Here is a 16,313-nt window from a genome sequence, read left to right as displayed (position 1 = left end):
TACTCGGCTAGGAGGGGCAACGTACCATTCAACATCTGGTTGAATGACATTTCGAAGTTGGGCTTGAGTTTGGATTTCAGGGTCAGGGGTGTTTTCTTCCCGACCACTGGTTGAAGGAGTTTCAGCCTGAGGATCAGGCTGATTTAAAGGGGAAGCGGGTGGTTTCTTTTTCTGTGCTTTGGATTTTACTCGACCTATATTTTGAAGTGGGTCGATGGAGTGTTTGGAGTGACGCGAGAAAAGGGAATTTTTGGTATCAACAGCGACGGTTGCTCCTCGTCCTCAAGCAATTGGGCTAGCAAGTCTTCGTCGATAGGTCTCTCACCTCCCCATGGATCTTGCATGAAAAGCTGCAAACAAAAAAGGAGGAGATGGGAATTTAAGGCCTAAAACCATGTGTTTAAAAGTTGGAATAACGCTACTCGTGTATAAAAGTTAAGCTTTTATTCGACCAGCAGCATTATGATAAGAAACACTGTATTTCAAGTGAACAGTTTGGAAAATAAATTAAAAAGCAGAAGTGAAATTTTTTTCAGGAAAAGCTTTTTCGACACTGTAAGGGCGGGAAAAACCCTGTTTTTCAGCTAGCTTAAAAATCGAATTTTTACTTTGATTTTACGCCCTAAATCTACAATCTTAACTACCAAACTGACTCCTATCACCTATAAAACATTATTTCACTACCTTATCGAACATCGATCAGTATGCCCACTTACCCCAAAAATTTTTTAGCCAAGAACATTCAAGAGCTCAGAAATGAAACAGATATAAAATGGTTTTGCATGGCATCTCAAACGACTGAAAGATTTGGGAAACTTACTTGGATGAAAGTTGGAGTATGAGCACGAATGTTTTGAACGTTTGAGCGAACGTTCCTTAGATCAGCGATGAAAGCTTCTGGGTTTTCTAAGCTCTGAAGGTTGAAGTTTTATAAAGTTCTTGAAGAAGAGCAGGCGAGTGAAAGGTAAAAAGTAAAAATGTGATTTTGGGGTATTATTTATAGTGATCGTGGCGCTGTAAAAGAGGTACTTATGGAATTACCTTTTTCAAAGTATGGGGAAGTGCAATAGCCGTTAGACAATTTTTTGGGAAATTGAAAAAACTTGATTGGACATGATTGGTTACCTTTTTTCAAGAAGGCATGGGCGACTCTGACAGATTTGGTGGGGTAAGCGAAGGGTTAGTTTCCTAAGTTTACTTTATGTTGGTCGCAGTAAAGTCAACTTGGGGGGAAAATGTTTACCCAAAAATGGCTGCTGATGGCGTGGCAAGGATTTCTCACACGTGGTTGACACGTGGCAGAGTCAAAATAAGGAGATGTGTTCGATTATCGACCACCTACACATTGCTTCGTCAAACCTCACGATTAGATACGACCAGGCTGGTCGTATGATTCAGTTTATATCCTTAAAAGATTGTAATCTTGTAATAACTACGTGGATTATTTTCCTCTTTATTGAGTTGATACACATATATTAAGGATAGTTAAGGACCATTGGCCCATGTAACCCCCCTTGAGCCTATAAATATGCATGAAATAGCTCAAGGAAGGGACTTCTGGACTTTTGAATCTTTTTCCTGAATACTGAGAGAAAGAACATACAGTGCGATTATCCATCATCTTGTTGTAATTCTCCCAAGGTTTGTGAAACACAAGAACCCTAGTTTTTTTATCACGACACTGGGATTCAATATTAATAATAGCATTAAGTGGACGTAGGTCATTACCACTCTTTGGGGCCGAATCACTATAAATCGTCTGTGTCTATTCTTTACCATTAGATTACATTCTTGATTATTATTTAATTTCTTGTCATATTTCTGACTTCGTGTCGTTGGCCAAATCGAGGGTCAACACCTATTGTTCTCCAAATTTTTCCATACCCACGGTTTTGTTAGAGACCCATATGCAAAAAGAAAAAAATTAATTTTGAATTTTTCGGACATTATTCGGGTTTAATGTTCTTGGGTTGTTGAAACAAATTCGGTAAAAGTATTTTTTTGCATTATTACAAGCGAAGATGGGAAAAATCCAGTTTTTAAAGCATGAAAATTGCATTGAATATGTTAATCTGAAACTAAATTTTCTAGGCATTTATTGGTTGTTTTGGAGCTTGGGGAATATTAGAAATAGGTCGGGGATGAAAAGCCCCATAGTCATCGGTGAAATGGGTGGTCGAAGAGCCCAATAACGAGCGGATTGGAAACTGGGTCGAGAGGACTCGAATCACGACCGGTGTGCCTCATCCAGGCATAGAAGACAGTCAAAATGACTCGTTGTTTAGCCCATGTCAAGCGAAAAATGGCACGCCGTTTGGCGCATGGGTCCTCGTTGTTTTGTGAAAAACGACATGTCGTTTCTAGGCGACAAATTAAAAAAAAAACCATAAGATTTATGGCACGTGGGGGCACGTGCATGGTCTTTTTTGGAACAAATTTTTACCATTTTGACTCTCTTTTATTTTCCCACTTAATTGTGTAATTATATTTTAGGTTTGGTCAATTAAATGATTAATTGATACATAATTACACAATTAAATTAAACTAAATTATTTTCTAATAATTATCATCTCACAATTTTAGCATGCATTATTCATTGATTATAAGCATAATTATATTCATGCCATGAAAATTATTTTTTGATATTGACATTTTGTGAAAATATTATTATGTTATTAAATAATTAATTGAGTGCTTATGTACTTACCTATTGTGAGTTTGAGCATGTCAATTCTTGTCAATCATAAAATTGTAAGAATTGTGACGAACTTTTATCCTTGTGTACTCATCTGTCGTGAGTCTAGGTTTACAAATTTTGGAATCTTGTTAATTAATTTAATCTCATACAAGGTCAATCTCGATTTGTTTTCCATACTTTTGTTATAAATGTCTTTTATAATTTTGTGAATTTTGTTCTTATTATAAATTATTTTAGGCATATACTATGGATAATTTGAAATAAATTGTCGATTATTATTGGCACATTAATTGTAATGCCCAACTTCCTTAGAGTCGTTACTATGTGAGTTATAAATGTGCCATTAGCTCACTAATAAAGGTTTTAGGTCAAAAGTGTGACTAAACTAAAGTTAAACTCGTTTAATGAAAAAAATTATAAAATTTGGACATTTATTGAAATTATAGAAAAGTTGTACGAACGGGATCCCAAAATAGTGTTTAGAAAATGCTTTACAATTTAAAAATACAATTAAAGTCGACGTAGGCGACAAAATAAACATTACAATACATTATCCCACAAAATAACCCTAGTCGTGGCAACCAGGTAGGCTGAACATGTACCCGTCGCTCCATGCTCTCCGTACTCATGGTTGGTCGACCTTTCCTTTGCCCTTACCTGGACCATAAAGCACTTGTGAGCTGAAGGCCAGTAAGAAAACTCAACACAAAACATTTAACATATATATGACAATCCACAGTATACAACAAAACAGCCAACTGACTAAACATATAGCGGTTGGCTCCATCCTAGGTGCTTTACCGGGCTCTGGGTTCGTGGTCTTCACCGAGAGGGTGGCTGCAGCACCCTAGGAGGGTCTCGCCCTAACGGCCCACACTCCGCGTGCTCAATGACAATCCTGACCCCTTGCCGTACCCGGCTTCTTGCCGTTCTTGACCTTCGTCGTTCCCGGCCCTTGCTGTTCTCGGCCTCGTTGTTCATTCATAAGCATACATAGATATTAAACGCATACAAAACATAAACATTAGGGACACGCCCTATGTTATCCAAAAATCAGGCACGGGTGATGTGGCAGACGTTTTTAAACATGTGGCTGATACCTGGCAGAAGTTCTGTTCAACCATCGACCAGTAAGATTCTCCTGGCGTAACATTTGAAGTTTCTTTATGACCAGCATGGTCGTACACTCTGCATATTTCAAGATGATCTTGGGTAAATCATAATCAATTCTGAGATTATCTCCTATGATTCCTGATTATCCGATTAATTAGGAGAGAATATCTGTAACAAATTCATGTAATCCTCCTTGAGCCTATAAATAGGGAAAGATAGCTCAAGGGAGGGACTTTTTTTTGGCTTTTAGTTGATTAAAGCTATACACTTACAAGAGAATTAGAGTGATTGTATTACGATGGTATTGTTTATCTCTCTCAGGCTTGTGAAACTCAAAGAACCCTAGTTCTTTGATCACTCCTTTGACAGCTCATATCAATAATAGCATAAGTGGACGTAGGTCATTACCAGTTCTTGGGGCCGAACCACTATAATTTACTGTGTTCTTTACTGTTTTTGTCATTAAATCTATTCCAACACATCTATCCACTTCAAGCGTTTGAATTCGTGTCAGTTGACCAAATCGAGGGTCAATACCCTACAATTCAAACAATAGGGCCACGCCTTGCTCTACGGGTACAACCGTTTTCTTACCTGTGTCTCGAGCTTTCTGAATACCGCGATCTTGAGCACAGTCCTCTATCCCGAGCTTCATTGAAAACCTAGTCACAATGCATTCATAATAACCATCCATCAAGTTCTAAACAAATAAATAACTTTGGAATATTAATCTAGCCTCCGTGAGCTTGGATTCTACTAACCCGGATAGTAGGATCCTTCCCGAGCCTTAACATTCAAGTTCCTGAGCTATAAACCTTAACCTCCCTTATTTTCCATTTAGGGTCGCGACCTGCTACTTGGTCAGAGGGCAAGGCCCTCCCTGCTGGAGGACACAGGCCGCGACATGCTCTCCCATGTCGCGACACTTGGGCAAACCAGAGGCTTCTCCAGCCTCTTCAAACACGCGGGCCGCGACACCTGGAGAACAGGGTCGCGGCTCGGGCCTCCGAAACCCAGAAACCATCATTTTCTCTGCATATTTCCTTGAACCTAAACCATTAATTCTCACCCCAAACACCAATTAAACCCATAATTGAGCCTAGATTCCTTTTCCATACAACCAAGACATCATAACCACTTAAAAACAACTTCCTAATCCTCACCTACACTCAAAATCAAATCAAAACTCAATTCTTATGCAAGCTTCCCCTCCATGGCAGAATTCAACAACAAAATTCAATAAAAACAAGTCAGATTTAACACTTACCTCTTTGGTATCTCCTCCCCGGAGTTTTTTCCTTTAAGCACAACAAGCATGACCCCTCAATTCTTCAACCTAAGATCCTCAAGTTTCTTCAAATTCCTCAAGCACCATGAGAGGGAAAGAGAAAAATGTGCGAGAGAGAGGGTGAGCTGAGAGTTCTTGTTGTTTCTTTTCCTTCTGCTTTCTTCATAAGTCTCAGCACCAAAAATAAACATAAATATCTGATAACTCTACAAAATAGAGTTATTTTTTCACTTTTTATGTGTTAATTATTGCTTAATTCTTGAGTTTTTAATTGATTAATTAAGTTTTTAAGTAATTTTGAATTTATTAGGTTTATTTTAATTTTATAGATTTTTTTGTATTTTTATAGTTACATTATTGTAAAATGTTATAGTTTAATTATTTAAAATTAATATTGTTAAGTTAGGAGAAAAAGATGTAATTTTGAGCTTAAATGTTTAAGTAAATTAAGTTTTAATTAATATTTTCATGGAACTTTTGTTGTATATTTATTATTGAAAATATTTAGTTTTAATTTAATTTGTGTTTGTTTTATAGGGAATTTTTTGTAATTTATTTGCTCTTGAAAAGTAATAAAGATGAGGATAAAGAGTGGCACTTTTGAGAAATGAAAAGCTGGTATTTTTTAAGACCACCAGCCCAGCCCAACATCTGGCCCAGTCCAATAGCCCCATGGCTCACCCAACCTCTTCAGCCCTCTTGAAGCTCCAATCAATGCCTGGGCCAGCCATCAACACTTCAACATTGCAGTCTTCCCCTAGCCGAGCACTCCTCCCAACGCCAGCATTTCTCTCCTGCCAGCCGCCTCACCACTACCAGCACCAAAGGCACCCAAGCCAATGCCCAGTCCACCAGAAAACCCCCAACACACCCAAGCCAATTCGGTCCAGCTGCACTTTTCTCTTGAGCCAACAAAAAACATCATTGTTCCCTTGTCTCCTTTTCTCCAAAATACCAACTTTTTACACAAAATTTTCTACACATTTTATCCCAAAACATCATCATTACACCCTATAATTTACCTATATTTGCCATATTATTATTAAGTTAATTAATTTAATCAATTTAATTCATTTAAATTGATTATTTTAATATACTCATTTTGGCTATAAATAGAGAGTTTTGAAGACCATTTAGGGGTGTCAATCTTGGGGAGGTTACCATACCACAAATTCTACACATTTCAAGTTCTTATTTTGGAATTGGCACACTCAAGTTCTTATTTTGGTACTGCAAGTCTTGCATATAATATATATATACTGGTAATTTGACTATGGAACTACTTGATTCTACCCTCTTCAAATTTCACCATTATACCTAATTATCTTAGAAATTTCTTTTCATGCATTTATACAAACACATGGAAACCATTATGTAGGAATATTATCTGAAATGGTATTTCTTTAGTGCTTATTAGATATTTCAAAGAATCACCAAGTGAGAAAGTACACCATTCAGCTTGGCGAGAATGAGCTTGTCTTCAAGGTCATTTACACTCTTTCCAATTCATTTTCTATTTTAAAATTTATGTTTGGTTCCTGTGTAAATAATTGTTTTTGAGGTGATATTTTATATTTAGAGCTCTACCCAATTCAGTTCTATTGGTATATTTCATAGTTGGAAGTGCTTTATATTGATTTTCACAATTATATTCTTCAATACCCATTACTGAGGATAAAAATGAAGAAGATGCCCAGTTTTGTTATCATTTTTTTCTTTTGCACTTATTTATATATTTATATGTGGTTTCTGATTGTTAATCTGATTTTATTTTATTTTTGGTTTAGGAGTTAGACCTTTTGAAAGAAGATGCAAATGTGTACAAGTTGATTGGTTCAGCTCTTGTGAAGTAAGATTTGGCAGAGGCCAATGCAAATGTGCACAAGAGAATTGAATACATCTCTACTGAAGTGTATGTTTCTGCCTCTCTTTTCTTGTTACATGGATCATTGTAAATTTTGGAGCTTTCTTGTTATATGGATCATTGTAAACTTTTCTTGTTTCTGCCTCTCTTTTCTTATTATATGGATCATTGTAAGATTTGGCAGAGGCCAATGCAAATGTGCCCAAGAACAATGTAGGATTGATCATCTTTAATGTTATTAAATGGATAGATTATCATATAGGTTCTTGACGTGAATTTTATGTTTGGAAAAAATTACCCTAGGTTTCGACTATAGTGCTTCAAGGTAAAATTACTTTTGTTTGGATTTGGGTAATAGTATTGTAATCCTTTGGGCTGTGTAGTTTTGATGGTGATTTTGGCGTTTAAAAGGGGGATGATGGCTTGATCTTGTTAAGTGGGGAAAAGGCTAAGGTTTATCTTTTATATAAAAATATTGAGTGTTGAAGCTTGGGCCCCTAGCTTTCATGGTGTTGGTCTCAGGACTTTTTCCTCTGCAATAAAAATCCCTATAAGCTAAATAAGCTTAATGTGATTATGAATTTTTCATATGTAATACCCTGCAATAAAAATGAGCGTTAGAAAAATGGTGGCAACAATTATGGTAGATTTTATAACGTGCAATATTGATATGTAATATTGAGATAAATATTTGAAGCAGACACCTATCTTGTGGTTACATGGAATGGATGATGGAAGCAGGACAAGCTGGCCCCCCTCTCCTTGAAAAAGCTGGTATAAGCTGCGAGTTTAAGGTAAGATAACTGCTGGTCAATAGATTAATTGACTTCTTTTTTTTCCTTTCCTTTTTGTACTAATATTTGACCCGTGACAAACTTTGCTTTATTATTTGCAGGCTTATTCTGGTCTTACTCATTCAATAAGCATTGAAGAGCTCAAGTATCTGGAGTCATGGATCAAAACTCGTCTGCAAAGTTCTTCTTAGATATTTGATGGTAATATCACCTAATCAATAAGTCATTATTGCAGAGCATCATTTTTAATGGGAAAAAACAAAGTTTCCGACATCTTTTTTGGGGCTGGTATTCTATTGCTTGCTTATATGAACAAGTTTTGTTTTTAAAGAACCATATTTATATGTTTTTATCTTAATGCAATAAAAGACAACTTTCACCCACCTCAAGATCATAGTAATAATTGTATGGAAGCCAATGTTGTTGGGAATCTCCTTACCACTTATCTCTCTCTTCATATCATTAAATGGTCTTTAACCTCATTTTCATGCAGTGGGATGAGATTCATACATTTCGCTTAAGAACAAGTCATTAATTTATTGTCCATTATATAATATATGTATATATATATAATATATTTCAAGGGTACAAAATGATGCAACTGAGTATATCTGTATATATATGTATATTTACATATAGATGGCAAATGGTGTATGTATATGTATAGGCTTAAAGCCAAATTGATCTCTTAAATAAGTTATCAAAGATGTCGCTTTCCAAGGTATCTCTGAGCACATTATTAATTAAATTTCGATTATGACTTTTTCATATGTAATACCCTGCAATATATAAATATTTCAATGCCAAATTAAAATTTTAAATTTTATATAGTAATTTATAGAAGGTTTAGCAGTACATTGCTCAAGTCTGGGGCTTTTGGATTTGATTTATAAACTATTTAGCTTCTTGAATTTGTTGATGTAGAGAATAAATGAGATTGATCATAATCTTCCTATAACAAAGTTGGTTTAACTTTATCACATATCCTCCTCTCTCTCTCTTTTAAATTATTGAGAATTAGTTGGCATTTAAAGCATTGCAACATACATATTATATATGGATGAAATTTAGGATTATCTCTTGTCAGATTTTGAAAGATGGACTCACAACTCCATAGGGTTCATTCCTTCACTACACTGTTACAAGAGGGGGAAGAAAGCTACAATTACTGTAATGCCCTAAATTTCCTAATAAGGTTTAGGACCTTGATTAGGAGGCCGGGAGGGCCATAATTGATTTAATATGGTATTTAATGGTTATATGCATGTTTACTTTAATTATATTATTATATGATGGTGAGTGCATGCATATGGGAGAATTTATTATTGTGAGGGTATTTTGGTAATTTGGCCACTGTGGGCATAATTGTGTATTTTGGGTGCAAGATTGTGATTAATTAATATAGCCACATTATAAGGTGGATTGGTTCGAGCTTTTCGACATGAGACGATCATGAGATGTAAGTGTTCGGTCTAGTCATAACGGGTTTAAGTTCGGGGCTCGGGTTGAGTCTCGGGGTGAAGTTAATGATTAGAGCATTACCGGGAATTAAAGGGTAATGGGTTATGATTTATTGGTATTTGAGAATGTTGAGATTAGCGGGAATCGGAGAGCGTTAATTATAATTAACGGTATAGGTTGGAAATGACGAATTTACCCTTGGGAGTGTTTAGAAGCTTTTAAATTGGCCTAGGGGCATTATGGTCTTTTGACCTTAAGGATTTATATCAGCTCATTTAGTTTGGAAGGCTGTGGAAAAGTATAAAACAGAGCATCAACCTCATCATTTTCTTCTCTCTCGTACATGTTCCTCCCTTCACTTCCCTTTAAATTTTGAGAGGCCAAATTGAGGAGTAAAGCTAGGAGATCAAAGGTGGGAGCTTAGGAACTTGATTCAGCCATGAAAGGGGATTCAAAACCGTGTTTGAGGTGAGTTTTAGTCATTGAATTCAGGTGGTACTCTATTTTCTTCTTTAGTTTTTCAATTTTGATTTCTTGTTGGAAGTTCGGATTTAAAGGGGTTTTGATTGATGGTTAGATTGGGTTTTGATGAGGGGAGGTTATGGGTGATGTTTAGAGGTTTAATTGTGTGTTTGGAGAAGGTTTGGAACTAGTTTGAAGGCATGGTTCTAGGGGAATATACAGGGGAGGTCGAGCTGGTGAGTTGCTGATTTTTGGTTGATCTGGGTAATGAGCCGCGGCCTGGCTTTTGTGTGCCACGACCTAAGGTGGCTTCAGAGGCAGAAATGCCTCTGTCAGGGAGATGAGCCGCGACCCATCAGGGTTGATTTGGCCAGAATAGGGTTTTTGACGTGGGGATGCTTGCCATAGGCCTCGGGGTTGATCCTACTACTCGGTTAAGTGTGGATTGATGTCCCGGAGGCTAGATATTGGTTTGGGAACTTATGTTGGTCATTTTTATTAATGGTATCCTATATGTTTGGTTATGACTAGGTGACCGCTAAAGGACTAAAAGCTGATCGTTCTCAAAGGTCGTTTCTTTTATTAATTCTCGCTCGAACCCAAGGTAAGAAAACTGCACCCCATGTGTGACATGCATGGTTATGTTTGATGCATGTTGGATGTTTAAATGTAAACATTGATAGCATAATGAATGCTTGGCAATCTTTCCTATTTGCATATGATTATCATTGAGGCATGCTGGGTGATTAAATGTGATGCACGAGAAACATGTGATTAGGGCATGCCATGAATGATGAATATGAGATTGGTCAGAGCTTGAGTCTCTGGGTTTGTGCATGATCATGGTTATGTTAGCAACTGTTTAGTAAGCATGCTGAATGCCCTATTCTTGGATAACTGGCATATGATACATATTGATAGCATTGCTTACTTGTGCATGGTACTGACTAATTAGTCAGATTTGGCAAAGGTGCTAGTATCAACTGTGAAGTTGTGACTCATTAGTCAGGTTCGGAAGTGGTACTGGGCACTGGTCACGTTGCACTGACTCGTCAGTCAGAATTGGCAAAGGTGTTAGTATCAGCTGTGAAGCTGTGACTTATTAGTCAGGTTCGGCAGTGATACTGGACACTGGTCACATAGCGCTGACTTATTAGTCAGAACGGCCGTAGCGTGGATCACGCAAGCCAACAGAGATTAGATCTAATCGACCATCATCATTGAATGACTCAAAGAGCATTAATGCCAGACCGACCTCGAGGGTCGATGAATGAAATAAGTGCTTGGAGGCTAGTGGCTTACCTAGCAGCCACTCTCCCACTTGAATCATGTGATGTTCACTCATTGGTTTGAAAACTTTATGCTTAGTGTGATTAATGATAATCATTTGATAATGTTTATGTATAGTGTTATGTTTTCTTGCTGGGCTTCGGCTCACGGGTGCTATGTGGTGCAGGTAAAGGCAAGAGGAAGCTGGACCATCCTTGAGTTGGAGAGCTTAGGTGATGATGTGTACATATGCAGCTGCTCGTCCGCCACGGCCGAGGTTTAAAGTGGAACTAGGGTTGAACCCTGTTTTGCCGCTTAGAACGGCCTGTTGTAAATATTTTCTGTAATAAACTCTGAAACTTTATTCTCGGGATCCCAATGTAAATATTAAACGTTCTAGTGAAATGTTACACCCTAACCAATATGTTTAATCCCTAAACCGCTAATCATACTTAGTTACACGTTTTTGGCCAAATGACTCGATTAGCGAGTTTAGCACTGTTTACAAGGCACACCGTAACGGTCCCTGGAGCTGGGGCGTTACAATTACTATCTCCCATCTTTGAATGACTTAGAGTCGCAATATACTCCATCCAATCCAGAAGATGGGAGTAGTAGAAAAACTAAATCTAGAGAAGGAAATTTTAGCACAGAAGATGACAACTTGCTAGTTTTAGCTTGGCTGAATACTAGTATGGACTCAATCAATGGGGTTGATCAATCAAAATATTCATTTTGGTCTAGAGTTCATGAATATTATGAGAAAAACAAAAAATCTATATCTTCTGAACGTAGTTCATGCTCTATTAGAAATAAATGGTCTACTATCCAACTTGCTACAAATAAGTTTTGTGGGGCCTTAGCTCAAATTGAAAGAAGGTCTCCAAGTGGGGCTAATGAGCAAGATAAGGTGCATGAATAATATAATATAATTTATATTGTTTATAACACTTTGAATTATATATTTCTCATCTCTTTTACTTGATTTTTCAGATTGAGAAAGCCAAAGAGTTCTACCGAAGTATCCATCCCACTTCAATCAACTTTCTTCATTGTTGGACTATTCTATGACACCATCCAAAATGGAAAGAATCTGTGGCTGAGGGTAGCAGTATGAAAGCTAAAAGAAGATCAATAATTCGAGATGGTCATGCACCAGAGTTCATAGATGAAGATACTGCAGCACCATCTTTAGATGTGAATTTAGAGAGACCAATTGGAAAGAAGGATGCAAAGAAGCGAAAGAGGCAAGAGGATAACTCTACCAATCTTACTGATCTGGTGATTGAAATAAAAGGGGAGAGAATCAAATCTAATGTTGAGAAGGGAGAAATTAGGAAAGAGTATGCCCGCATTGCAAAAGAAAGGCTTGAATTGGATAAACAGAAAGAAGAGAATGAAATCATGAGGAGGAAGTTAGAAATTATGAGAGTAGATGTATCAACTTTATCTCCAACGCAACAAGAGTATTTTCGTACCCTCCAATTGGAAATACTTAAGAAACAAAAGTCTAGAAAGCCATGATTTAGATGGTGTTTGGGCTGGTATTTTTGGTATTCTTGAAAGGTAACAATGCAACCACTTTTGGGAATTCTCTTTTACTGGTTTTTATCATAGTTTTTTTGCATATAAATTTGCATAAACTAGCAGCCCAATAACTTCTTTTTTTTGTATTGAAAATTACCCATAGTTTTTCTATGTAGAAATTTGCACGGTACAAAACAAAAGCTCAATGATGGTTACTTTTGATAACTTTTTTGTATAGAACACTTGAATGATGAAAAATTTTATTCTTAAAAGAAACTTTTTTGCATAAAATGCTTATTGCAATAGTTTATATTGGCTGTAAAAGCTTCCTAATGTAAAAGACAATATTGTTGACTTGATGATTAATATCTTGAATTTAAGGTTACATATTTTATATCCCAAGGAAATACAATAAAATAAGACAAAAATACAATATTAGGCTTAACATAGTGAAAAGAAAGAAACTAAAGTTACATCTTCCTCAAAATATGAACACAAATATTAGCCTAAACATAGTAATATATAAAATGCAAATACTTAAGATTTACTATATATTTCCCATAAATGTTCAATAAGATCCGACTGAAGTTGAAAATGAATTCCTCGATCTCGAATGTGATGATGGCGTTGAATGAAGTTTACAAATTCATTTGTATGCTCATGGGACATAGGCTCTTCGGTTATTTCATCGCTTTGTTCATAAACAAAGTCTTCTACTCGAAGATAAGTATGTCGCTCGTCTTCTATGATCATATTATGCAAAATAATGCATGCCATCATAATCTCCTTAAGTGTTTGTCGATCATAAAATCGTGCCGGTCCACGTACAAAAGCAAATCGAGCTTGAAGCACTCCAAAAGCTCGTTCTACATCTTTTCTTGCTAATTCTTGAGTTGCTGCAAAATGTTTATTTTTACGGACATGTGGAGCATGAATTGTTTTGACAAACGTCGACCATGAAGGATATATACCATCGGCAAGATAGTAACCCATCGAATAGTCATTTCCATTTATTGAGTAGTTGACCTTTGAAGCATGTCCTTCAGCAAGCTCTCTAAAAACATAAGAGTGTTCTAGGACATTAATATCATTATGGCAGCCTGGCAATCAAAAAAATGCATGCCATATCCAGAGGCCATATGACGCTACAACTTCTAAAATTATAGTTGGCTCGTGAATATGACCACAATACATTCCTTTCCAAGAACTTGGACAATTTTTCCATTTCCAATGCATGCAATCAATACTTCCTAACATCCCAGGAAACCCACGACTATCTCCAACTGCGCACAATCTAGCTATATCGTTCTCATTTGGGGATCTTAAGTATTCATGGGAGAATATGCCAATGATAGCCTTAATGAATTTTTTCAAACACTTGGTTGCTGTATTTTCTGCAATCCACAAGTATTCATCTACAAAATCTCCAGAGACTCCATAAGCTAATATTCTCATTGCAACAGTTATTTTTTGAAGCGAGGAATGACCCAGTCTTTTAGCAGCATCTCTTCTTTGGACGAAATATGGTTCATATGCTTCGACTTTGGCTTGAATACGCAAGAAAAGATGATGTTGCATTCGAAACCTCCTACGGAATAAATTCGGTGGATACGTCGGGGACTCAGAAAAATAATCTTGAAAGAGGCGTTGATGGCCTTCAAGCGAATTTCTTTGAATGAATGCACGTCGGGGAATAGACCTACGATGCGATGTTGAGCCTCTTTCATTACCCAAGCGTTCTTCTTCAATAGCAAGAGCTAAAATTATTTCCTCCTCCTCCTCCTCCTCAAATGACGAAGAGTCAAATATCTCAAAGTCGGGATCCATAGGAACTATATAGAAAGAAGAAAAATAAAAAGTGTGTAAAGAAAGAAATGAAAGTGTTTGTAAAATTTTGTAAAAAAAATGATATTATTTATAGGTGAAGTTTTGAGAAAATCAAAATAATATTCTTAGTATATACTGAAGAATATAGAAGAATATCCATGGAATATACCAAAAAATATCTTCAAAATATTATATATATATATATTAAAGAAGAATATCTATAGAATATACCAAAAAATATATTCTCAATATTATATTATATTTAAATATTTCCAATGAAAACTCCCAAAATATATTTTGAGAATAATAAAATTTCTTATTTGTAATTTTTTTTAGAATAATTGATATTTTAGTTTATTTTATAAATTTGGATGACTTTAAATTATAATATAATTATGTGATATTACATATGGGTAGATATTGTAAACATTGAAATATATAAATATATTATTGATAGTTATAGAAAATATTTTAAATGAATAAAAAATGTTTGAAAATATAATATTTAAATGATATAGAGAAAAAAAATAGAGAATCTAATGTATGGTAAAATGTAAAACTTAGAGGCAAAATAGAAAAATGTGTGTTTTGAGGAGGATGAAGTAGAGCAACGGATGGGAGTCCTCTATTCAAATTAGGAAGTCAGTTTGTTCCTGAAGAGATAGTGAAACTAATTCTGAGAGGTGTGACCACAGAGGATAATACAAGATTAAGTGCAATACCGTCTCAAGAGGAGGTGGAGGAAGTCGTGGCAAGCATGCACCCCCTCAAAGCACTTGGCCTGGATGGGATGCTGGGTTGTTTCCACAGGAGGTACTGGGAAATTGTAGGTGACAATGTGATAAAAGAAGTCCAGGACTTTTGTACTATAGGGGAGATGATAAATCAGTTCAACTTCACGTATATATGCCTCATTACGAAAGCAGAAAATGCAGAAAGAGTGGAGCTCTTTAGACCCATAAGCCTGTGTAATTTCGCATATAAAGTCATCTCCAAAGTACTAGTAAACAGATTGCATCCTTTGATGGATAAATTAATTTCATCCAACCAGTCGGCATTTATTCCAGGAAGATGGATTGCTGAATCATTACTCAGGAAATAGTTCACACAATTCGGAAAAAGAAGGAACAAGGAGGGTTGATGGCGATCAAACTTGATATACACAAAGCATATGATAGAATGGAATGGAACTTTATTATGAAGGTGCTAGAAGCCAATGTATTCGACCCGCATTTTTGCAAGATGATATGGGCATGTATTTCAATGGTATCCTATTCAATTTTGTTAATTGGGATGCCTTTGAGAAAGTTTTAACCTCAAAGAGAGTTACGACAGGGGTATCCCTTATCAATGAGATCCTCTCCAAGCTGATTCAAAGAAAAGAAGATAGAAGATTAATTCATGGAATCACTGTATCAAGGAGAGCTCCCTCTATTTCTCACCTTATGTTCGCTGATGACACAATCCTATTTGCAAGAGCTAATGAGGATGAGGCTCAACATTTAATGGAGTGCATCAATAAGTATGAGGAAGTCTAAGGTCAATTGTGTAGCAAGAACAAATCAAATGTGCTTATTTTAGATAACTTACCAGCAAGTAGAAGGAGACTTTTGCACCAGATTTTAAAGATAGCGCCTCCACAAGGAGACGAACGATACCTGGGGAGCCCTTTCATTTTTAAAAGAAAGAAAAGAGAGGATTACCTAAGATTGAAAGAAAAGCTGATGCAACGTTTGGAAGGGTGGAAGTTAAAGCTATTGTCCTTTGCGGGAAAAACAATACACATTAAGTCAGTAGCTATGAGTCTGCCTCTTTATAACATGTCCACAACTAGAGTCCCAGTTACAATCTGCGGAGAAATGGACGTTGCAATGCAGAATTTTTGGTGGACGGGGAACATGGAGAAAGAGAGATTCGAGGCTCTCAAGAATTGGGATCGGTTGTGCCAACCAAAAATCTCAGGTGGCCTTGGCTTTAGAAGGTTTGAAGACATAAACAGAGCTCTCCTCA

General features: G+C 36.4%; 2 protein-coding genes across 2 annotated transcripts; one reads left to right on the top strand and one right to left on the bottom strand.

The window, feature by feature from the left end:
- Window positions 1-11,643: 11,643 nt before the first annotated feature.
- Window positions 11,644-12,473, top strand: LOC133833005 (uncharacterized). The gene is made up of 3 exons (XM_062263271.1): window positions 11,644-11,859; window positions 11,943-11,970; window positions 12,040-12,473. The coding sequence occupies exons 1-3, from the start codon at window positions 11,644-11,646 to the stop codon at window positions 12,471-12,473; spliced, it is 678 nt and encodes a 225-aa protein (XP_062119255.1).
- A 540-nt stretch (window positions 12,474-13,013) lies between these two features.
- On the bottom strand, window positions 13,014-14,303 carry LOC133833004 (uncharacterized). The gene is made up of 2 exons (XM_062263269.1): window positions 13,724-14,303; window positions 13,014-13,576 (listed from the first exon to the last, which is right to left on the bottom strand). The coding sequence occupies exons 1-2, from the start codon at window positions 14,301-14,303 to the stop codon at window positions 13,014-13,016; spliced, it is 1,143 nt and encodes a 380-aa protein (XP_062119253.1).
- Between the last annotated feature and the right edge of the window lie 2,010 nt (window positions 14,304-16,313).

This window comes from Humulus lupulus, chromosome 4, assembly GCF_963169125.1.
Source record: "Humulus lupulus chromosome 4, drHumLupu1.1, whole genome shotgun sequence".
In the NCBI taxonomy this organism is placed as follows: Eukaryota; Viridiplantae; Streptophyta; class Magnoliopsida; order Rosales; family Cannabaceae; genus Humulus; species Humulus lupulus.
The sequence above is the reverse complement of the archived record's forward strand: the minus strand, read 5'-3'. Positions and strand labels throughout refer to the sequence as shown.